The sequence below is a fragment of the Balearica regulorum genome, chromosome 10 (genome assembly GCF_011004875.1).
Source record: "Balearica regulorum gibbericeps isolate bBalReg1 chromosome 10, bBalReg1.pri, whole genome shotgun sequence".
Lineage (NCBI taxonomy): Eukaryota > Metazoa > Chordata > Aves > Gruiformes > Gruidae > Balearica > Balearica regulorum.
In genome coordinates, this window is record NC_046193.1 from 163,819 (window position 1) to 186,868 (window position 23,050).

A 23,050-nucleotide genomic window follows, 5' to 3' on the forward strand; every position below is an offset into this window, starting at 1 on the left:
GGCTCCTATCTGGATGGCTCTCTGACACATACGTGAGGGACTGGACGCCAGCCTGGGGAGCCATCCGTGGCCCTGGGACGCGCCGAGCCTCGCCACGCGCCCTACAGCCGCCTCCAGCAGCTGCACCCAGGGGCTTCTGGCTCCCAAGGCAGCAGCTGGTGTGGCAGCCCGCAGCCTTTTGAAGCCTCCTTTTCTGTTGCTTTTGACGTGATTTTGGGCTTTGCCCTGGGGACGCCGCCTATTTCTTGACCAACGAAAGAGGGAGAACCCTCTGTGCGAGGGGCCTGTGCCCCTTCCTCGGGCCTGCGCCGGAGCCCACACGCTTCGTGAGGGGAGCGGGACGCGGCCCCCGGCAGCACGCGGCGTCCCCGGCGCGGCGGGAGCCCCTCGCAGCGCTGTCCCTGGGGCCACGCCAGCGGGGGATGTTACCCCCCCCCCCCCCGGAGCCTCTCGGCGGGCCGGGCGGGAAGGAGGCAAGGGACCGGGGTTCTTCCCCTCCCCACCACTGCGGCCTGCAGCGGGCACACCCCCCCACCCCCCCCGGCCCTAACGAAGTGCCAGCCCGGGCGGGAGCTCTCCTCCCCCGCCGCCACCCCCGCGCCGGGAGCAGCACCTGGTTCCCCGGCAGCCGGCGCGGTCCCTGCCGGCGGGTACCCGCTGGCCGCCTGGGCCGGGCCGAGCCGGGGCGGGCAGCGCGGGGCCGAGTGGCGGCGGGAGCAGCTCCCGCCTCCGCCGCCTTTGGGGGCGCCTTGTCCCGCTCGCGGCGCCTCATGGCGCGATGCAGCTGCAGTGGGAGGGAGAGGAAACCCACCCCCCTCGCTCGGCGGCCGCCTTTGTAACCGCTCAGCCCGGCCCGACTCGCAGCAGCTCTCTGAGCGCCGGAGCGCGGTGGCGGGAGCAGATGGAGCCGGAGGGTAAGGCTGCGCTTCGCCGCGCCGGAGGCCGGGCCGGGCCCCGCTGCCCTCCCGGGGAGCCGCACCGCCGGCGGCACGTCTGTTGCCCGCTGCCCCCAGCCCCCCTCCGCGCCCCCGGGGAGAGGTTTCCGTGCGAGCTCCGCGCTCGACCGCCAAGTTTTCTCCTCAGCAGAGGCTGGGGCGGCCAGGGGCCGCGGGGAGCCCGGGCGGGGAAGCGGAGCGCAGCGGGGCGGGCGGGGGTCTCGGCGGGGTGGGGTCCGCGGGGTCTCTCCGGCGGGTGCAGAGGGAGGCCGGTCCCTGGGCCGGACCCGCTCCAGGTGTGCGAGGGCCGTGGGTTGGAGGGGGGGGGGGCAGCGCGGCCCGCCCGGGCGCTGCCCCGCACGGTCCCGGCGGCGCTGCCGGCGGCCGTGCCCGGCGCCAGGGCTCTGCGCGCTCCGCCCGCCCTCGCCCCTCAGCGGGGAGCCGGGCACGGCGGCGGGCACGGCCCGGAGCAGCGGGCGGCGGCGCCGCGGGGATCGGGCAGCCCCGCGGGGCAAGGGGGGCCCGGCCGGGAGCGGAGCAGCCTGAGCAGATCCGGGGCGACGCTTAACTTTTTTTTTTTTTTTAATTAATTTTTTTTCCCGTCCTCCCTCCATGGAGCGGACTGGCGTGTTTCTAAGGCGAACCCATTGTCAGTGGGGTCCAACCCAGCCCTCGTTAGGCCCGAGCCCTTCAGCCGGGCTGGCAAATGCCGCTGCCCTGGTCCTCCACCTCGGCGGAGGTGAAGCGTTGGCTGCGGGAGCTGCGCCGCGGGGCTCCCCTCGCAGACGTGGTGGTTGTCTGCAGGCACCGAGGGGAGCCTTGTCCCCGCACGGCCGGCAGTGCTCAGAGATTGCACGTTTGAGTAAATACAGTACTAAGCTGCGTAAATATATTTTTAGTTCTCCTAAAACCACATAAAACCAGTTCTGTTAAACACTTATTTTGGTAAGACTATTATTAACTGCATAGATCAAATTTATTTCCTGCCAATCCATATTTAGGCGCTTATGAAATGCCAAGTTTTTCTCCACTCTCTCCTTTTTAAATACCTTTTGGAGCTGTTAGTACTTATAATGTAAACCATTTCTAGTTGCAAATTGGAAACCTCTGAGCCATAATGGTCTGTTGCATTTAGCTGGCTGTCTCTTGTAAGCCCTACATTCTCATGCAAAAAAAAAAAGGCAAAAATTCCCCAACCAACCCCTAAAACCTTATGAGATTCATGTTTAGAAAATTGGCTGCATACGTCGTAGCTGTTTTTTAAACCTCAGTACCTAAGTCACATTTTCCATTCCAAATATTGAGTGGTTAAACTATGTTAAAGGGATATACTCTACCTTAGTTCCCTTGCGAGCTTTAGGGAATTTTAACACAAAGGAAAATGGCTCTACAATTTAAAAGAATCTGGGACTAACAGCTTCTTGCAACGCCTGATATATGCAGCAGCACCAAAGAGTGGAAAAGACTACTGGCAGTTGTTAATGACCAGGGTTGGTTTTGTTGTCCGAGTGGAGATCTATGAAGAATGTAAATGGAATATGTATGGTGACAAATACATTGATAAAAGTATTCTTGCATTCTTTAGAAGAAGTTTATTTTTAATGGAAGGCTAGTTTTCACAATGCTATTAGGATGTTTTAGTTACACAGTTCATACTCAAACTAGCAGAGCTGTGTTTATAAAATCATACCCTGAAAAAAGCAAGCTGGTTTTGTTCCTGATTTAGCTCATTTGTAAGCCAGTTCTTTATATTGTATGTCTCCTTACCCTAATAAAGATAGAGAAAAATGATAAAAATGAAATTGAGTTTAAATGAATTCCTTCTTTTGAAGAAATAAATCCTTATTTTTTTAAAAATGGACGTTCTCTGCCCTGCTTCTTGGGTAGGTAAAGGCTGGATCAACCCAAGAAAGATGATGGTGAGTTGCAGACCTGCTAAGGTTCCCCATCTGCCCTGGATCCAGGGATATTCAGGCAGTCTGACTTTTGGTACCTCCGGAACTACTCGGGTACCGATCCTGAGTATGTTAAGCTTGGAGATGGGTCCTCCCACAGGGATGGGAGCCTGCAGGAGCTGGAATACCTGTGTTAGCAGCCTCTCTCCTTTAGTTTTAGAAGAAGCTGGGGCCCTCACTTTGGGTGATTCACTCTACATATCCCACCGTATGCATGAATATGTAGTTTTGTTGACTGTGGTTGTCTTCAGTGAGAGAGTTATTTCTGTTTTCAGAGTTATGGCACCTAGAGTGTGGTGATTTAATGGAAGTCTGTAGAGGCTAAGCTTGCTTGTTCTTGTGACTTTGATAAAACATGCCTGGCTTGTGTAGTCCTGGCTTGAATTATTCTTGACAGGAGCTGGAATTGCCGTTGTTCAGTCCTCTTTGGTGCAACTCCTTCCATTTAAATGTATGTCTAAAACTCCTGCTGAAAATGAAGCCGGGACTCTTTCTTCCTGGAGGAGCTCTGCCTCTTTCCAAATGTGCAAATGCAAGCCCTGTCAGGTATCTTCCGCAGAGATGGGGAAGAAAGACAGGGGGTTCGTACTAGGTTGCCCTTTTGTTAAGGGAGTTGACTGTGGTGTGTTAATGCAGCGGGAAATACTGACCTGCAGAGTTCTTGTGGACGTCCCCCACGCTCCAAAGATTGACTGAGGTGATAATGTGCGAGGAGGTTGGGACTTTGAAGCTTATTTGGTCTTGAAGTGTCTCAGAGACACGAGAGAGGATGTTACATTCAAACCAATAAAAAGGATGGAATCCAAATAGAGTGGTGATGGTCCTCGTGGCTTGTGTGGGATGAGCTTCTGTAGCATGATCCAGAACACGGAAGACCATCTTAGGTCGGTAGCAGTGGAAGCAGGCTGTTGAAACCCTGGGACACTGGAAGGGAAGGACTTGGGAAGTCAGCATCCAAGGTGATGATTTTTTACTTGTGCATTGATCGCATTGCAGTGTTTTCAAGCCAGGCTTTGTGGCTGGGTTTTTCAAAGCATCCCAAGGGTTTTATACTCCAAGCCCCCAGTCAGGTTGCTATGTGTTCGGTTTTGGGGCAGCCTTGTTTTCAAACAGGCTGTGCGAGATGGGGTGATGTGGGGACTGCTGCCCTCTGAAATGCTACCTAAAATCCATGTGTTTCCCACTGGTTTTCCATGAGAAATGAACAACTAACTTCTGTGGGAGATCTTTGGGAACAGCTTTGTCTTCCTGAGCGTCCGTAAAGTGTCCAGTTCGACAGACGCTGGATGTTCCTCACTGAAGCTTGTCTGTTACTACCAACCCAGCTCAGTATAATGAATGTATGGGGTTTTTTCCAAATTGTTTATACCTTTTTTTGTTTTAGGGATCTTGTTAAGATTATCAGACGTCAGTAATATTGGTGCGAATGGTCCCGCTTTGGTTAGCGAGCGTGATCAAGTGGTCTATGTGAGAATTGAAAGGGCACAGTGTAAATGCAGCAATGGTGTGATTAAGGCTTTGTTTCCTCTCTGACTGTGCACCAGTTTCTACTAAAGCTATAAACTTGTAAAATGCTTTTGAGTAAGATTAATTTTCTTCTTCGAGCTGTTTTCTAAACATTTAAAATATTTTTCATTTACTAAATACTGAAAAGTCAAAGAATTTGCAACTGTTTAAAAGAGGTGGCTGGTATAACCTAACTAATAAATACTTCTTGTGTTAGAGATTTGAGCTATTGATTACGTAGATGTTAACTTGTCTGAGTGGAGTAAATAGTGTGGCAGATAAAAAGTAGTAATAACTACTGTGGTAATTCATTTTTATCAGCGCTATCAAATTTTAATGTGGAAATGAATGTTTCACTTGAGAGACCTTGGTTTATGATTCCTGCATAATGATGAATATTGATACCGTTTGCAAAGTACGTCTCTCATTTCAAATTCTCTGAACTCATTGAAAGTTCCTTTTAAGTAAAAAAATAGCTTCATATATTTTTCAGACATGGAAACAGAGAATTTGAGATAAGGTGGACTAAGGTACAAGCGAGAGAAAGGAGAGAGAAATTACGAGGGAGTGTCACTGAACTCCCCGGCTAGTTCTTTCCGTGATGTGGCAGCTCTCAAGCCACGCAGGGTACCCACCACCAGCTTGCAGGTCTCTGGTTTTCTCGTCCTCTGCCAACCCCTTCAAACTCCCCATTGGGCACCAAGCCCGGTTCCCCTGAGCACAGGACCCGGACCTCCACCATGAAAATCCGCCGTGACATCGGGAATAGATGTTTGCAGACCAGTGTTGCGTTCTCTGGAGCATACGGTAATTGGAAGGCAGTCAGTCACAGCACGAAACTCTGGCTGGTTTGGAGGTTATGAGTAGTGAAATTTGAGAAGGGCTTTGTTGGTGGAACAATAGTGGAGGTACACTGGAAAGTGCTTCCAGTGAAACTTTTTCCCCCTCCCTCTACTCTCACCCCTCCCATTCCCCAGCCATCTCCTAAAGGCGAGGTTTAGCATAACTATATTTGCATTTTACACTTTGCAACGTCTTAAAATTTTATGGGTCTTTCAACTTTATTGCACAGTTCGTGGCTTTTCACTTTATCTGTACTCGCTATCACCAGGGGTTTCTGATACTGCAGTACTGCGTGTTTGCTTTACCTTGATAGCAGGCGAATGCTATCCCAGCCAGTGCAGAGAAGAAATGCTAATGCGTGGTGTCCTCTCCTGCAGCGCTAAATGGAGCGACAGCCGATGGTCACCTCCGTTCCCTCCTTGGTACGGCCGCTGCTTTTTCTGGCAGTAGTCGCCACGTACCGTGAGAAATACTCAGGGTGTGCAGTTGTGACCTGGCTTCTCAGAGTTAAGTTACTGAGTTTTAATGGTGCTATTTAAAGCACATTGCCTCTGGTCCCTGACCACTACCTCTCAAAATGCTGTTCTCCGTGCTTTCTCTTCTGGTGTCACTGAGTTTTGTTGCTATTTTCGTCTTTCTGTGAAATGCAATGGTATTTCAGAGTTTATTGGTACTACCTGCTTCCTTGTTTTCTGGGTTGCACTGTCACTGTTATTTGGCCAGGCTTAAGACCCTGGCGTGGGACAGAAAGCCAGTGATTTTGCTGCTGTGGGAGGGCTGGGTGGGGAATTGGGCAGGAAGGTCCGGGAGAGGAGGTTGTTCACACAGTATAACCTCAGTCCTCTCCTGCAGGATTCCCTGCAGGGTCCCTGGGGGGCTCAGAAAGCTGGTTTCATCAGCTCATCACCTCCAGAAGCTCCGTTAACAGGGGACCGAGGTTCCTACCTCAGAGCTGGGCTGCCTGAATAACCACTGAGATATTGTCAGGATACTTTTCTCCTTCCATCTGTCTTCTCTCTCTCTCTTTGTATGATTGGTGTTTTGGTTATGAACTCTAAAAACCCATGGCTCTTTCACAGTCAACTGTCAGCATAAAAAAGTTGCAGAAGTGCTGAAATGGGATTTTTCTCCTGTGTTAAGACACTTGGTACTGCCTGAATGATGTAACACGTGGTGGTGGTGGGACTGGGAAGTCCAGGCTTACTGTCGCATGGTATCTCTGAGAGCCTGGTCAGACAGACCTTCGCAGTTCCCACCCTGTACTTGTGTTGGGCAGTAGTAGCCTGGAGAAGGAGCTGGTTTTGTCTTGGAGAAATGTGTCAAGCGTTACCAACTTCTGTGTCTTTCTTAAATGCTGATGACTTTCTAGAGAGTTCGATGTTATTAAAAGCAAGAATGACCATTTCTAAGGTTATTTAAATTGCACAGGCTTCTGCGGTATGTTTAAATGTCTGGAAGTATTGATTGCTGTTCCGAAGCAAGCTCCTGACGTTTGGTAAGAAGCTGTCATTGGACAGTGAACAGAGTAATGTACAATTCATGGTCCTCAAATCTGTTGTTACTAGTAGGAAAAGGCGTCTCTTGGGGTGACGGAATCTTCCAGGTATTAACAGAGAGGGACGGAGCAGACCGCTGGTGATTGCTGTGAGAGGTGAGGAACTGCTAAACATTGTAGGTCCTCATGACTTTCAGTATGGCCATGAATAATTATGTTGCCGACATTATATTTTAAAATGCTGAAGCATGTCCTTTTGAAAGAGAATTCTAGTTCTTGAATTTCTTCAGAGATTGATGCTGCTGCTTAGAAGTTCTTTGGCTTGATGAAGATTCAAGGAGAGAATATTTTTATGCTGGACTGCTGAATTAATCAATTTTGCATTATATTTGCCATTTTTCTCTCTTGAAGCATCTTGAATATTCTATTGCCGAAGTTTACAGAGCCACTGCTTTAAGTGTAGCTACCTGTACCGTTAATTTGTCATGCTTGTTGAGCTGGTTAATGAATGTGAGAGGCTAAAACACTGACACTTTGGACTCTGATAACATGCCAGCCTGTTATTGGAAGCCCAACCTCTTGGTTACAGTGGATGCAGGCAGCATACGCATCTCTATGCGTCTGCAGCAATCTGGATGGAGATTTATGGAGGCTACCAGCCTTCATATTAAAGAATCTGATTTCTAAAAGTCCAAGGAGCCCAGTAGTCCCAATATTTTTTGGAAGGCAGGGAGACATCTAAGTATCTCTTGGATGTCAGAGGTTTCTCCTGTTTATTTTAGACTTCTGAAAAGCAGGCAGGTGTCTGACGATAATGAAGGAATTTAACACTGGGTTCTAGTTTTCTTAAACTCTTGGCCTCTTTTTATTCTTTCTTTTTGAGCATGCAGGCTCTGAGCAGAAATTCTCTCTTGGTAACTTAACCCTGAGCAAATATTTACATTCATGAGATTCTTGCTACTTCAGCAATCATTTTGGGCCTTGAGGTTGGAACAGGGTGAAAGTTACTGTACCAGCACTGGGGCTGGGGAAGGAGCAGGGAAAGGAAGCCTGAAGAAGCCTCCAAATACAGTTTTACCATGTTTGGTAGGAATCACCTGTTCAGCGTATTTTGCTTGTCAGTCCACAAACATTGCTGTATTCCAGAATGAGATTGGCAGAGATACCGTATTTCCTGCCACTGGCCCGATGCATCTGATGGATGCTGGTGATTTGAATTTCACCCACGTCTTCAAAATACTGAATAAAAATGTTTGTGTAAAAACTGATGTGAATGGAGTAGTAGAAGGGAAGACTGAGATGGAAAAGGAGGAGAAAGTGGTGAGCACAATGCAAAAAACATTGAAAGGGGTATAGGAAGAGATTGTTAAAAAAGAGGGTTTTAAAGTCAAAATCAGTTAAGAAAGCTGAAATTTGTAAAAGAGGAAACCTGTACAAAACACTGTTTGAAATTAGCCTGCAGACACTGCAGAAATACAGGAAAGGTTCTCCAGGATGCAGAACAAGAGAGACCTGCCTAAATAAGGCAAAGGAGGGAGCAATCTCCCCCAAAACCAATGGACAAAAATACCACCAGGTCTCGGCCTCCTGTGTTTTTGTTCTCTAGATTTTACCGTTGTCATCCAACAGCGTGCCCCGTGCTGGCTGCACCATTTCTGGGAAAGAGAAGAAAGATGACGATGAACCCAGTTCTTACATCCTGTTGTGGGAGAAATGGGCAGGTTTCTCCTGGCAGCTCTCGGCAGAGGCTGCACACCGGTGTAGCTTCCTTGCTCTGCCCAGCCCCTCTGTGACGCACGGCTTGGGGCTGTGCTTGGAGCCCAGGCTCTGGGCTAGCCCTTGGGCTCAACACGGCAGCTGCGGGGCTGCTGGCGGCAAGCTGCCCGGGGCATGGGAGAGAGCGTGTGCTCGCACCGGAGAGCTGAATGCGTAAGCTGGTGCAAACTGCGTATTGTATTCCCTCTTAAATTTGACAGAAGAAAAGGATTGTGGCCCCGTGGCTAAATTTGTTCTGTTGGTTGGCGCGGTTCTGCCTGGATCTACTGGAGCCGTGGCTGCATCTACAGTAACTCACGCTGATTAAAGGTCTAGCCCCTGGGCTGTAACAGCGGATAGCTGCATGTTGGAACTGTTACCGTTTGCATTGAAGTAGGATGTATGGTTTTTCTATTTACATTTTTTCCCCTTTTTTCCCCCCTCTTTATTGAATATCTGCAAAGCCTCGAGTTGGGGGTGGATGAATTTTGCCTGGAGGAAAATCGCAGCCGTTCCAATTTCCTGTTGGAGCCAGGTGTGCCACCTCCGAGCATCGCTCCCACCGGCTGCGGGACCCCTTCACTGGGAGGGAAGCTTCCACGGAGGAACAAACAGTGCTGCCTGCTGAGCCCTCCTGGATCTGATTTACTAATTGCTATTGAAATTCTTACAGCCTGTTTCTCGGCTGTAGAGACGCAGAAACAAATATCAAGGTTGGGGGGAAAAAATCCCTCCCTAATTATTATGCACTTGAGAAATTAATTTCTTAAAAATCTTTTCAACTTCAGCAAACACATGTCTTGCCTTGCCATTCCTAGTTTACTAATGGAGGTGCAAGTGTTCACAGCTAGGGGAGAGTAAGATTTCCTCAAAATAGTACAATAAAAAAAAAAAAAGTCTGTCTCAGCCATGCTGTCTGGAGTTGTTGGAATTGGGTTGATAGTCTTGAGTTACGGCTGTTTGATTTTGATGGTTGTGCAGTTGAAAAAGTTGCTTCACTTGGAATGCAGAACAGATGCTTTTCTTATTCACTTGAAAGGATAGCCTAATTTTTTTTTTTTGTATTTCCCAGACCATGCAAGTCCCAAAAGTTATTTTAAAAATTGCTAATCCTCTTGTTAGGACAAAGAAACTGGAAGCTAATTTTGAGGGTAAAGGAACCGTTGTGTTAATCATCCCTCTAGTCCAGGGTTCAAGCTCTGCCCCTGGCCACAGCCATGCTTCAGTCGTGAAAAACTTTGTAGCAAATGGTTATGGAATAGCTGGCACCAAGAGGTGGTTTTATTTTTTTTAATTCCCTCTTCTTTCCCTCTGCGCCCAATTGTTCAAAAAATTGGTTTGTGTCTTACAGCAGGAGGGTTCATAAACTCGCAGAACTCATGGCCCCCACGGAAATAGAAATTTTCTTACGGCTGGTAACAGATTTAGGGTTGTTAGTATGTATTATTAAAAAAAAAAATAAAAAAAATTCTAGTTGTTGAGAAAATATATACAGAGTGGTGCCACTGTTTTACTTGTGTGTTTGAAGTGTTAGAACATTGTATTTTGACGATAAGCTTGGGGAGGTGGGGGATGTTCAGCCCTGCCACTGTGTGCACAGGCAAAATGTTGCATTTTGAATTTAAGCCGAGTCTCCCAAAGCAGCAGGAAACCTGCAGATAAGTTCCCTCCGACTGTAGCACACCATGCACCAAAACATTTTGATCCTCCCTTTTCTCTCCAGTCTCCTTGCTGAATTAGGTTTCAAACAAAACCACTGTTGAAAATTGAGCAGGGTCTTGCTCAGTGGTTATCTCGGGCAGCAGAGCCTCCATAGGGTGACGTTTTGTTTTCTGTTTGATGCGGGGTTGGAAACCCAGGAGCCGTAGGTGGTGCCGGTAATTTGGGAATGGCTTGGTGAAATGCTGTCAAAGATGTTAAACCTTGAGAGCAGAGTTAAACTTGGCTGTGTGATTTCCACTGCATCTGCTTTTGCACCTACATTGCTTGGGTCTCCCAATCACACACGTATCAGCTGCTAAGAGTATATTCCAAATCTGCCAAACAGATTCTCCTGTCTCCTGATTTCTTCCATCAGCTTCACTGGATGAAGTTCAAACTCCTTTTGAGTCCTGGTCACCTGCTTGTCCCGCTCCAGGACTACTGAGGAACCCTTGTGTGCTACCAATGCGGCTCAGCATCAGCCTCCCACTTGCTTTTTCCTTTTCTCACTGTTCTTGGTCTCTCGCCTCTCCTGATGCCTTGCAGTTCTGTGGTACCTTCACAATATTCCTGACAACGTGTCTTTCCAAGATGTGTTTCTGTTGTGGCATCTGGTTGGCCGACAGTGTGTAATGAAAATTAATAAACCCCGAGTTGTCACAGTTATAGGCTAACTTAGCATTGATCTTCAGATCCTTCTGGTGGCCAGATTGCAAAAAATGCACATTTGTACTTTCAACTCTCTGAAACTTTTAATTTTAAATCCAAAACCTTGATGATGTGCATGCAGTTTTGATAACTGCATAGCGGTGCTGCAGTTTTCCCATTTTTTTTTGATGTAGAGTTTGGGGTTTTTTTTTTTTTGTGGTCCCCCCAAGTTTATGTTCCTCTACCTCGCAATGGAAAAAAATGATCTTATGTATTAAATCAGACTTTTGAGCATGCAGACTCTGGGCGTAGCTTGCAGAATTCTGGGTGTGGTGATATGATAAATAACAAAATCGATCATCGTTGTCATTCCCTAGAACTGTGGATCCTACAGGGAATCCCTCAGGCACCCTACCCAGGAGGCGCTTCACACTGAAAACTGATTTTTTTATTTCACCATGTAGTGAGGAAAAAAGGATGAGGCTTCATCTAATATCCATTTGCTTAGTAAATCGATATCTCATATGGATCTATCTTTTGAAATGCATTCAAGACATCTGAACATCATGTGCCTTAGTTTCTAAAAATACTGCAAAATCATTTGCACTGAAGGTCTTAAAATACTTCTTGTGGAATATAATTGAAGTTTTTCTTTTTAAAATGTTGGTTAGGATTTTCAGCACAGTTATAAAAGGGGAGCAGTTCAACTGTAACTCAATTCCGTAACTTCCATTGTGGTTTTGGGTTTTTTTTTTTTTTTTTAAGACTTGAAAATCTGGTGGTAGTTTAAGTTTTTTGTGATTGCAGTGGTGTCCCCTTGTTGAAAAGGCACACAGCAGACCTTAAAATCAAAATCGTTATTTTTCAGTCTGGCATAATGATGCAAAAGAGAAGACTGTGATATATTTCATTTAAAAGCAGAGTACGCAGAGTGCTCTGGTTTTTAGTTTTTCAGCAACTTTGGTGTTAAAAGATATGACTCAAAGGAATTTTACATTTTTACCCCAGCCAGATATTGAGGGGAGGTCACGCTTAAAGGGATTAACAGAGGATGGAGCAAGATAAAGCCTTGTCTGAACAGCCTGAGCAGGACTTTGCGTGGGTATTGCTTCTTTTTGGGTGTCTTACAATGTTGGTGGACAAACAGCACGGGACTAGAGTCGATCAGCCATGTTGCGTGCTTATAGAGAAGGGGAAACTGTTTGGAAAATGCTTGTACAAAAGGGAGCCTGGACTGGAAATGCTGGTGGTGATGTTCAAGTTACTGTTCTATTTCTATGCAGAGTACTGCTTATAATGATGCTTCTTTGTTATAGGTGTTTTTAGGTGGCTTATGGCTGGTAATAGACTCGTGGAAAGGTGTCTGTTGAATGAATGTGTAATTAATGCTGTATATTATGTCCAGAATAAAAGAAATGTAATTCACAAGATTCTTCTTCCTAAGGACTGCAATTAGCAAATAGGTTTGATTTTTCTGTGTTAGGAATGTGCAGAAACTGAATGTAGATTGTTACACTTTCTTGTTTTGGCTTCAACTTTTATTGGTTTTGGTTTTTAATGATGAAAAAGTGTTGCTGTGTCTTTAGCTGATGCTTCAACTGACTCTGATTTTTGTCCCTGCTCCCTGCACCCAGCTGGCCTATTCAAACTGGTGTGGAGAGTCTTCATTAAATTTGCTGGTATTGATTAAACTGTAGTGTCTGATTTTTTTTTTTTTTTAATACTTTAAGTGTTTTTTAAGAGCTCCATGCTGGATCTCACAATTGCAGGATTTGAGATAGTTTGTTTAAACAAAAAAACAACAAAAACTGGAAGTCTGCATTTTTTTCTGCATTGTTATTTTTACGTTTATTTAATGGCAGTCATGATAAAGTCTGATTTATGTAGGGTTTGTAGCATAGACTCAGCTGTGGATTTCTACAAGCAGAATTTTAGAGAGCTTAGAAGTGTTTGTAGAAGTTAGATAACGATAGTATTTGGTGCTGCGCCCCGGCTGAAATATGTAGCGTATTAAATAAAGTTATCAATATATCTGGTCTCGTATTTGGAGCTGGTCTAAATGGGTCAGTGTTGCTGCTCTCTCTTCAGGCCCACCCATTAAATCTGTTCTCTGTGTAGTCCAAATATAAAGGTTAAAATAAAGTTATATGCATTTTCAGTTTTTGTTGACTATTGAAATTAAATTTTGTGTGGTTTTTGGTTTGGGTTTTGTTTTGTAGGTTTTTGGTTTATTTAATATTAATTGCAGCACAATCCTTTCTTGAGAGCAATCAGGAATATGACTTCCTTCCTTCCGGGCTGTTTTTCAGCACTGACAATTGTCTTCTAAATATTTGGTCCAAAGCGGCAGCTTCACGCTCCGTCAGGCAGACCTGCTTCCAAACCTATTCCTGGCGCAGTAACTTTTCCAGAAGGTTAATGCAAACAACTTACGGTTTCATCCTTTCCTCAACTTCTGACATACTGACCGTGTAAAAATAACTCTTTGTGTTTTAAGTTTGAGCTGTTTCCTTTTGCTAGTCTCCAAATTTCGGAGCGCGCCTTAAGCTCTCTCCTGCTAAGCCAACCTGTAGGTAGTCAGGACGTGGCTCTGTGGGGCTGAAGGTGTAAACTCGGCTGAGGTATGGCCAGGGTAGCTGAGCTGGGAAGACAGCACAATCTTTGTTACCAGGAGTGTTTTGGCGGGGTGAGCTTTGTGTGTGTGTGTTTTTTAAGAAGCCCTTCAAAAATGACATCATCTGTTGTACACATGATGAAATACCTCCATCCCAGCTGAGGCAAACAGCAGATCCTTGGCAGTATGAGTGCAGCTTTGCATTATACGTTGCCAGATCCTTGGATGGATTTGCCGCTAGAAAAGGAACATTATATCCTGAATTCAGGTTTGCTAACCCACTATTAGAAGTGGGCTTGCAATGTTTGTAAGCTAGGGCATGCCATAGTCTTACATCATGTAGCTGAGATTATTATAAACAGTGAAATGTTTTCTGCTCTCAGAGTCATGTTTAATTTCATTTTTTTAGGATGACACTTCAAAAATGAGCACTGGTACTTGATTTTTAGTGCTGTAGGCGGCCTCTGATACGAAGCAGACCCAGTACAGCAGAAGATAAAATATTTACCAGTGTCTTGTCAGAGGAAAAAAAGATTCTTCTGAGTTCATGGGGATTCAGTATATTTCCTTGCAATTATATCCAGCTCTGTAAGAAAATTGCTATTTATTGTGCTGAGGTTCAGGTCTTAAGAACACTCAGAGATCTGAACCAAACTCAGATTTCCCTGCAGGTCATGGCAGGGGTTTTCTCTCCTTCATGTTCAACTGTTGGATAATCCTTAGATTATTTTAAAAAGTGTTTGAGGATACAGATTGTAAAGTAATGTCAGTGTTTAAGATCTAGGGTGCTTGGTTTTCTTCAACATATCAATATCATTAGGAAAAAACCCAAGCTATTATAAGTTGTTTTTCTACTATCTTTTCCACTCTCTAATTAAAGGTTTGATACGGGTTTTATCGTTCGGGTGGCATGACGGACTTTGGTCAATAAGAGCAGGAAATGACAGGGACAAATGTTTACTGTCTGCTCCACCCCTCTATTCCAATGGGAAAATAAAAGTAGGAACAAAACTCTTCTATTTTTTCCCCCTTCATTTTCCTCTTTGTCAGTTGGGTGTGAGTTCATTACAATGGAAATTAGTTGAAGAGGCTCCACTTGCGGTTCTGCTTATGAAGAACACGGATACATCTAGAAAGAATAGATTTCTTTGAACTTGGGAGATGAGGAAAAATTGCAGCAGTCAAAGGTATCTGTCACTCTTGTGGTGAATATATACTTACGAGGGCAGTGGGAAAAGTAAGATGCTGGATGGTAAAAGTGGGGGGATTTGGGTTCTGTCAAAGAAAGGAGTTTCGCGATGATCTTACTCAGTGGGGAATGCTCTAAAGCCGTGACTCCTCTGCAGCAGTTCTGGGTGTCTCGCGTCCTATAATGGCTCCTCAGGTCTAAGAGAAGAGCAGCAGTTCTGCACTTCTGCAGCTGTTCACCAGTGCTCCACTGGTGTTGCAGGAAACTCCTAATTGTTAATATTGTTAGGAATGCTTTCCTCACCCCCTCCCCTCCCTCCTCTCGCATTGCAAGCCTGAGTTACTACTGTGCTGGCAGACGGCATGCTTGGCACCAACAGTAAAGGCAACACTAGAAAGATGTGTATTTAAGGAATCTGTAAGATGTATGTCAGGAGAAGATTTCTTTAGCTGAAAGCTGTTGCCGTGATGGAGTTCTGTCTGTATTGAATAAACTGGCATTTAATTGAGTCCTCGGAAGACCACAGATCTCTACTGGAAAAAGTGGGTGTTGTAGGAAACTCTGGATATAGCCATGCTAATTCTCGTAAATCTCTCAGCTTCTTTCCATGCCCCTAAACATAGGGTTTGCAATCCCTAATGGGGTATGAAGACACCACATTGAAGTGGCTTTCCTTGGCACCGTGTTAAGACATTCTGGGGCCTTGAGCCGTCACACGACTTGATTCTAGCACCGTCACTGCACTGCCGTTCACGGAGGAGGGCTCCGCTTATCATATGTGCAGAGTTAGGAGCTTTTTATCCTCCTAGGATTACTAGCACGTCTTCACCTTGGAGCACCAGGCTGCATGCATGAGGCAGTATACTGATTATTATTACTTTTTTTTAAAAAAAATAAATATTTTAACCTCCTTGGTTACCGTAAGTATTTTTAGATTTCACCCAAAACAACGGGGCATGGAATTAGGAGGTTACTGGGAGGTAAGGTGCTGCTCCTCGAGTGACTATTCTTTTCAGCTTTTTTTGCAGTTAGGCAGACCACATTTTGCACTTAGTTGCTTGACAGTTTGTAATCAGGAGAACCAGAAACTTGTCCTGTTTCAAGTACCAACTTACTCTGTATAATTTAAACAACCGAGCCTTTAGATGTTACTATACAGTACTTGAACTTTAATCTGACTGTGAATCAGCTACCTTTTGAATTGAGCCTTGAGGTAGTGCTTTTTGGTCTTTGTCAGCTCAGTTGGACTTCTGATAGCTATTGAGAAAGTCAAGAAGAGGATTGGCTTTGTTTCCTCTGATCTGTTGAAGCTTTTTGTCTTTCTTGCCTCATCTGAGGCAGTTGAAGACTTTATTTGGAGTCTGAAAAAAAGAGGATTAGGTTATTTGAACTGGCTGGAAAACCCTGCTAGACTTGGGAGGTTCAGCTTTAAGGCTGCCCAAAAGCTTGGGTTGGATCTAGGCTAGCTTGTTACCAGCAAGGCAGCTCTTTGCGTGAAGAACTGGGTCTGTTGATGTTTTGGATAACCTTTAAGGTTTCAACTTTATTTAGAGTGTGTAAACACATAGCCTCCCTTGCAGCCAAATGGATCAGCTCTCTCTCCGTGGCATCGGCATCTATCAAGGGCTGCTGGGACTTGAGATGCGGAGGTGAACGGTCCCTAACAAACGTTTTCCAGTGAGTGCTGCCTGTTAGAATCTGTGCTGAGAAGCTTGCTCTCACCTCCTCCTGAGCAGCCTGGACTTTGTTTAAAAAAAATGCTGCAGTGGTTGGCTTCTCTCTTGTGTCAGGTTTGGGGGAAGGCTGGGTTTGGCTAGTAGGGGAGGCATATAAACAATTCTTGGAATATTTTTGTTCCCGGTTCAGGAGCGGGAAGGAGTTCTAGTTCATATTGTCCTGTTAGGATGTATTCTTAGTTCTTGATATTTAACAGTACGTTTTGCTTAGGTAAAACATTTAGTTTAAAAATATGAAAGAAAGGAAAAATGGCTTATGTGAGCTACGTCTACATCAGCAATAAATGCAGCCTGTAGAAGTGGATCTATGGAAGGAAGCCGGTGCTGAGGACCCTACATCTGCCCTGCGTGCGTTTGAAGGGCTTTTCCATTAGATCAGCTCTAGGTGGGCCCTGCGCACCGAACCTCTGTTAGCTGCTGTTGTGCGCTAGATGCCCTCACTGAATGCCTCTTCTCATTTCATTTCCCCTGAAGGCAGTCCAGGTCATACGCTCCGAGACTGCGCTGAGCTACAAACCAAGACACAGTAGGGTGAGGCGAGTTGGCTTCAAAGCAGCTCTCTGGTCAGAACTAAAATGGGGATGGTGACGCACCCATCGTCAGCCCGCTGAGAGCCTGCACAGCGGGGTCGGACAGCTGCCTTGCGGGGCCGCGCTCCAAGGCTCAAAGGGAGTCTTGGACGGTGTTCTCTGTCCAAACCTTTGATCCCACACAGGAAAGGAGCGTCAGAGTGGATTGACTCTGTATCCAGAACGTGTACTTTGCTCATCAAGTTAACTTTGGATTAATACTTGAACTTGATGGAGTCCAACTTCTGTAGACCTTGACAAACAGAGCCCTGTTGTGGAGGCTGGGTTACCTTCTCCAGCGATCAGATTTTTGCAGTGGTTTCAAACAGTTAAAAGCCGCTTTAGTGCCATCAATAGCCATGATCTTCCACAGCAAGTGATGAAATTGTTTGAAAAGCCAGGAAGATACTGCTTGTTTTTCTACCTTGTAACTTGATTAACACTCAATGTGTTTCCCGAAGGTATCATCTGTCCCATGGTTTGCTTATCAACTTTGCTAAATAATGTATTTCAAAATCAGAGGCTTTAAAGTAATACATTGGGCGGGGTGGGGGAGTTACTTATAGAGTTGAAGCATTAAAACTGATAGAAGTTAAATCTTCTGGTAGTGATCCTGGTAAAGGCTCTTCTTTTTTTTCTCTTCTTTTTTGTTTTCGTCTGTAGCTTCAGTCGGAGTTTATTGTAGTTTCTCTTCTCTTCTTGGCTCGGTCCCTTCACTTCAGTGATAAGAAAGGAGATGTATATTTTTTTTTAAATCATGATGTCAGAGGTAGTTAATCTTGGTTTAGAGAGACAAGTCCAGAATGTGTTGAAAAGGCACAGAAAGAAATAGGAAGTTTGGTTTCTAGTTAAGCATTTGCTCTTTTATTTAAAGCATTGCAGCATACTTGTTGGCCTTGATTAAGGCATCTGATTTTTTTAGTCTTTTTTTTTTTTTTTTTCCTTCTCTCCCCATGAGGGAAAATAGTTTGACGTACCACCGAAGGTGACTGTTTTCCTTTGAAGCTCCACTTCCAGATTTAGGTAGTTACTTACAGATCCCAGATTAAATTTGGGGGGGAGGGGGAAGGTAATTTGACTGAGGTTTTTCTGATGTATTTGCTGGAAACACGTAGCTTTTTAGTAGCTTTCTGAATGTTTTTAGTAGCTTTTGGACAGTAAGTCATAAATAAATTTCCTGAATTTCAGTGAGCTAAGTCCATCAAATCCCTAGATGTGTTAGGAGAGTCTTAGGGCTGATCCTCTTCTAAACACCCGCACCTGATAGAGGTTTGTACTTCTGTTATTTGCGTCTCTGAGGTCATAGGTAAATATTATCTTGTTTATTGTTTATTTTTACTTCCCTAGTAAAATTTCCTCTAGGGAAATTTTACTTTCAGTGCAGTTCTGTGTCAATCCACCAGATGACACTTGATGCTTAAAGATGAAAAGACGAGTGATCTTGCATTAAAAATTCAATATTCCTTTGTTGATTTAGAAAAAGAGTAAAACTCAGAACACTTTATTTCCAAAATGTTTTCTTATGGTATTTGTAAAATTTTACGTGTGTATCAGAAATGCTTATATGCTCTACTTGGGTTTTTTCTATGTGTCCATAAGAAAAAAAAAAATTGAAGGGAGACTTTTTTAATAAAGGTTTTGAACAAAACAGTGCAGAAGATAAAAGCACAATCATCTTTGCCTTCTGATGAACTGTTATTAGAAACGATACTCTTATGGAATGAGAGGCTAATGGTGGGAGCAAAGACCCTCGGAATGGTGCATTCTCACTCCGTTAAGCTCAGCTGAAGGGGAGTGTTTTCTGTGATCTGTTTGTGCGGTGGAGTCCTTTGCAGGCTTTACCTCACTATTGACAGGAGTTACAAATACATAAGTGGTTCAGATGCAGCTTTGTCAATGCAAAATGTTCTTGAACACATACCTGTCCGTGCAAGCTAAGCTATTTTTTACCAACGTAGCGCTGAACTCACTGTACAGCAATGGTGTGATAAACCAGAGGATTAAAATCCAGTGTTAGTGTACATCTCCTGTCTGTATTTCTGTGTGCGGAGAAAACAGAGTAGACAAATGAGCCAGAAAATCTTGCTGTAGCAATATTTATTTTCTTAAGTCAGTAAAGTAATATGTTGTAAAGGATTCTGGGTGACGTTTTCTATCGACCTGGACTCACACCATCAGATGCCGGACTTGGGGTGAGCGCCAGCGGGCTCGCAAGCCATGAGAAGCAGGCTCGGTCCCTCTGTGGCAGCTCCTGCAGGCACGTACGGCCGCGGCTTCGCGCTTGTGCTGTATTTATCTCAGCAATACTTCTGTACGCATCTAACGGTTTCTCACTGCTGTTCATCCTAAGAAGCAATTCATAATTAGAGAGAGAGAGACAAGTTGCGTTTAGGTGTTCCAGTCCAAACTGTGTGGTATTTAGGAGGACTCTAGATGTGTAAAAAGGGTCGGTGGCTGGTTTGTGAGTGAAATGTGTAATTTTACCTGAAGTAATCCCCCTCCTGCCAAATAACTTATTTTGTTGCAGCTTTTGCTCTCTTAATGCCTTTTTCTTTACCCTCTGCTGAACATATTGCTAAGATACTGTGCCTCAGCAATATGAACAATTACACCACGGTTTTGGAAGTAACATGTCTCACTGGTGTTTTTAATCAAAAGCTTTAAGATTAATCTAACATTTTATTGATACTATCTTTGAAATAATACAACTTAAGTAGCTAGCACATGAACTATGTTTCTTTTCCCAATGGAAAGTACAAATTGGTGGCTATGCCTTACTTGTTTTCCAAGGTAACTTCTTTGTATTTCCTTTTTATTATTAAGCAGTTGGTTTGCATTGCTCAGCAAAGTGTCTGCTTTGAGGCCCTTGGTTGGTCCTGGGAAGCGCTGTTGCTGTATGTGGCTGTGACCTGGCACTAGTGGTTCAAGGGACTTGCTCTGAGACACTTGACATTCTTGTTTCTCTTCTCTTGATGCAATTCGTGATGATTATGTTTTATTTTTTAGTAAAAATGAATAATAAAACCCCCCCACACCTGATAAACCTAAACTACCTTGTGTATTTTAATGCAATATAACCTATTACTCTCTCTGGACAATTAGGAAAGGGCAAAAAATCTGCAGAACAGGAGAAGTGAAGGGAAATGATCATTCTTGCTGAAGACCTTGGAATCATCTGCTTAGCACATGTTTAAAATAAGTCTTGCAACTACTCTGCTTATAGTGTGCTCATAGATTTATGCACGTTCTTGATGTAACGACTGAGTTCCCCTGATAAAATCCATGATCAGTTAGTGACATTGCAGTATATATGTTGGCAAGTCCACCTGTGTTTGAAATCTGATGTTAATCTTGGGAAAAATTGGGAAGGGTCATTTTCATTAGCGGACCCTTGCTCAGGAATTTAGTTCAGTCTGCACAGTTGGAAAGATTGGGTCGCTTGTCTGTTCACGACTGCTGATTTTAAGGAGCTGCAGATTTATGCTACGTGGCCCACCCTGTAGGTTTCCACTGCTGCTTTTTTTTTTTTTTTTTTCTTTCTTTCTTTTTCCTTTCTTAAATTGAAGAGAATACAGAGAAGGCTTGGAGAATTGCTCATGGATGTTGACCTGGCCTAGTGATAGGTTTCTTTCTACATGATCTGGGGGGGGGAGGAGGGGAAAAGACTGGACACTTGGAGCTGCAGGCACCTCCTGAGAGCAGACTGTGGCGGCAGCACGGGTGTCTTCTGGAGAGCTGCTTCTCGGAGCTGGATTAAGAGCCGCTGAAGCTGAAGGAAGGCGTGCGTGGGTAACAGCGTTGTCTGTCAGCCTAGTAATTCCTGTAGCTAAGGTCCAGGTTTGTGGTGTTCAACGTAAATGAGCAGGTTGCAGGATTTAAGCTGACTTTTGCAAGTCTGCAATTCTACTTTTTTTTAGGTGGTGCACATTGTCTTTAGCTCAGGCAGAAGTTCAAATGTTGTCTAATTCAGTCAAAGGGTCAGTCTGGGATCAATTTGGAAATATGGTTAAGAAGGGGTCGCTTGTAAAGCTCTGTGGGTGAGATGCTGCAAGACCTGACTGTCAGGGTACCGCCATTTAGATGAGAGGTGGGCAGCCCCTAAACACAGCTTGGAAAGCTCTTAAATGTCAGGCGGAACATTAAAGTTTGTGTTTGGTGGGTTGGCAAAATGGAATTCAATAATTGGTACCCTTTGTAATTTAAATCTGAGTGTCCCTTTGTCTTTTATCCTGCGCATAGACTAAAAACACATCCTCACTTCTGTTCCCCTTTTGCTTCCTCCACCTCTCATACCTGGACAGTATGTTAAAATAGAGGAATTCCCCGTCTGATGGCACAAAAGCTAAGCTGGGATGAAAGTTTACGGGCCATGGTATGCATTTGTCATGTTCCCTGCTGCTCTTCCCTTTCCATGTGTTACTCAAATCCTTTGTTTTTCACTTTCAGTCCTTTTCTTTTTTTCTTGTAATGCTTATGGTCAGCTCTTTTGTTACTCTTTCCCTCAGTTTTATCTCAAGACTTCGTAAAAGAATTATACCGAAAATATAAAGCAGTAATTCTCAGACAAGCCAAACTTTTAAACTGTGTGTTCAAAGGAGGTTTGAAATGAGGCAGTGGGAGTTTATGCATCCCTAATTAGAAGCAAAGCTAAGTGAGCATGGCAAAGTTATTGATGATAAACCTCAGCTCTGATTAAACATCTGTTGAAGCTCAACTTAATAAATTACAGCAGATTATTGCTGCCTGGGATGCAGTTACTGGCTGCTTGCGGGGCACTGGAGGAGCCGCATCGCGATGTGTTTGTGGGACCAGTGACAGCAATCCTGAGGCTTGCTGCAAGAGCTAAGAAAGTCCCTTGTCCTTAAAATCAAAGCAACTTGTTTCATTTAAAAAAAAAAAAAAAATCCAGAATCTTCTCAAGGTGTACTAGTAAAGGGGACAAAAGATAGTGCATAAAACTTAATTTTCTTTTTTATTAAAGAGGATCTAAACAGATCCTGAAGGCAGGCAGAAGTTTCTGGGCAACAAAATATTTAGCTTAACATGAACTTGAGCTTACTTGTGTGGAAAATCGTGTTTTACAGGTTGGAGAAGAGTACAGTGGGACAACAGTCACAAGGCCGTTCAGTGAAGCTCTGGTTTAGTACTGTTGGAAATAACCCGGGGGCACGGGTAATTTGTTTGACTCCACAGCGCACACATTTTCTCACTGTGGGAAACCTGGGTATTTCTTGAATACGGTGGTTTGCCTTTCTTTGCTTCACTTGTGCCCTACTTTTTTTTTTTTTTCTCCCCCCCCATAGTCCAACAGGTCCAAGTTGTGTTTTGTTTTGTAACCAGTACAGTAGTTTTCCACCTTTCCATACAGGGATCCTCTTTTTTCATATTCATTTAGCAATATGGAAAGATATTTCCTCGAGAAAATGGGTTCCTGGAGCCAAGAATGCATTGCCAAATGTTTGTCTAAAGCATGTCATTAGTATGGACGAAACAAACGATCACCAGCCCAAATCCAAACCTCTTGGCAGCAAGCTAGAACAAAGAACTCTTTTGACTGTCTGGTGCCAGACATTTAAACCCATGCGAGAGACTGTGCTTAAAAGAACGACGTTCAAAATAGAAGCCCTGGGTGCCATAAAATAGGCAAGTTGGTGCAGGACAGGAGGGCCTGGTAACTTTATTCCTCAAGCCGGGATGTAGTTTCATGGCTATTTGAAAAATAAGAGAACAAATGTAAATCCTTCTTCTGCAAGTACCAAGCCTGTTCTGGGTCCAAAGCATCTCGGGCCAGGCTGTGGTCGTGGAGCAGCGTTCCTCCGAAGAGCCGCGCTCGGCGCCCTGTCAGGATGCTGCAAAATAGCAGCTGGCAAAAATCAAAGAATTCAGTCTGTTGATTTGTATTTCTTTGTCAGGTTCCCTTCAGCAAAAATCTGCTAAATCTCAGCTGGGAGGTGACTGAATTTCTGGAATTGATATATTATTATCCATGTCAATGGATATGTTACTTCATTAAAGTGCTTTGGGATTATTATTTTTTTAAAAGTCATTTTTATAAGAAGATTATTATTAATCCTGATTAATTATGATTGAACGCATTCCAGAAT

General features: G+C 44.6%; 1 protein-coding gene across 3 annotated transcripts in view; it reads left to right on the forward strand.

The window, feature by feature from the left end:
* Positions 1-585: 585 nt before the first annotated feature.
* The window catches only part of FGD3 (FYVE, RhoGEF and PH domain containing 3), a 109,806-nt gene continuing 87,341 nt past the window's right edge, over positions 586-23,050 (forward strand). Inside the window, exon 1 of one of the 3 annotated variants that reach the window (XR_012837115.1) lies at positions 586-914. Coding sequence is in view for 1 of the 3 variants with exons in the window: in XM_075762617.1 (XP_075618732.1) it covers positions 779-914 (136 nt within the window). In the remaining 2 variants the exon portion in view is untranslated. The remainder of the gene's footprint in view (positions 915-23,050) is intronic. The other 2 variants (XM_075762616.1, XM_075762617.1) reach the window with 2 other exon arrangements.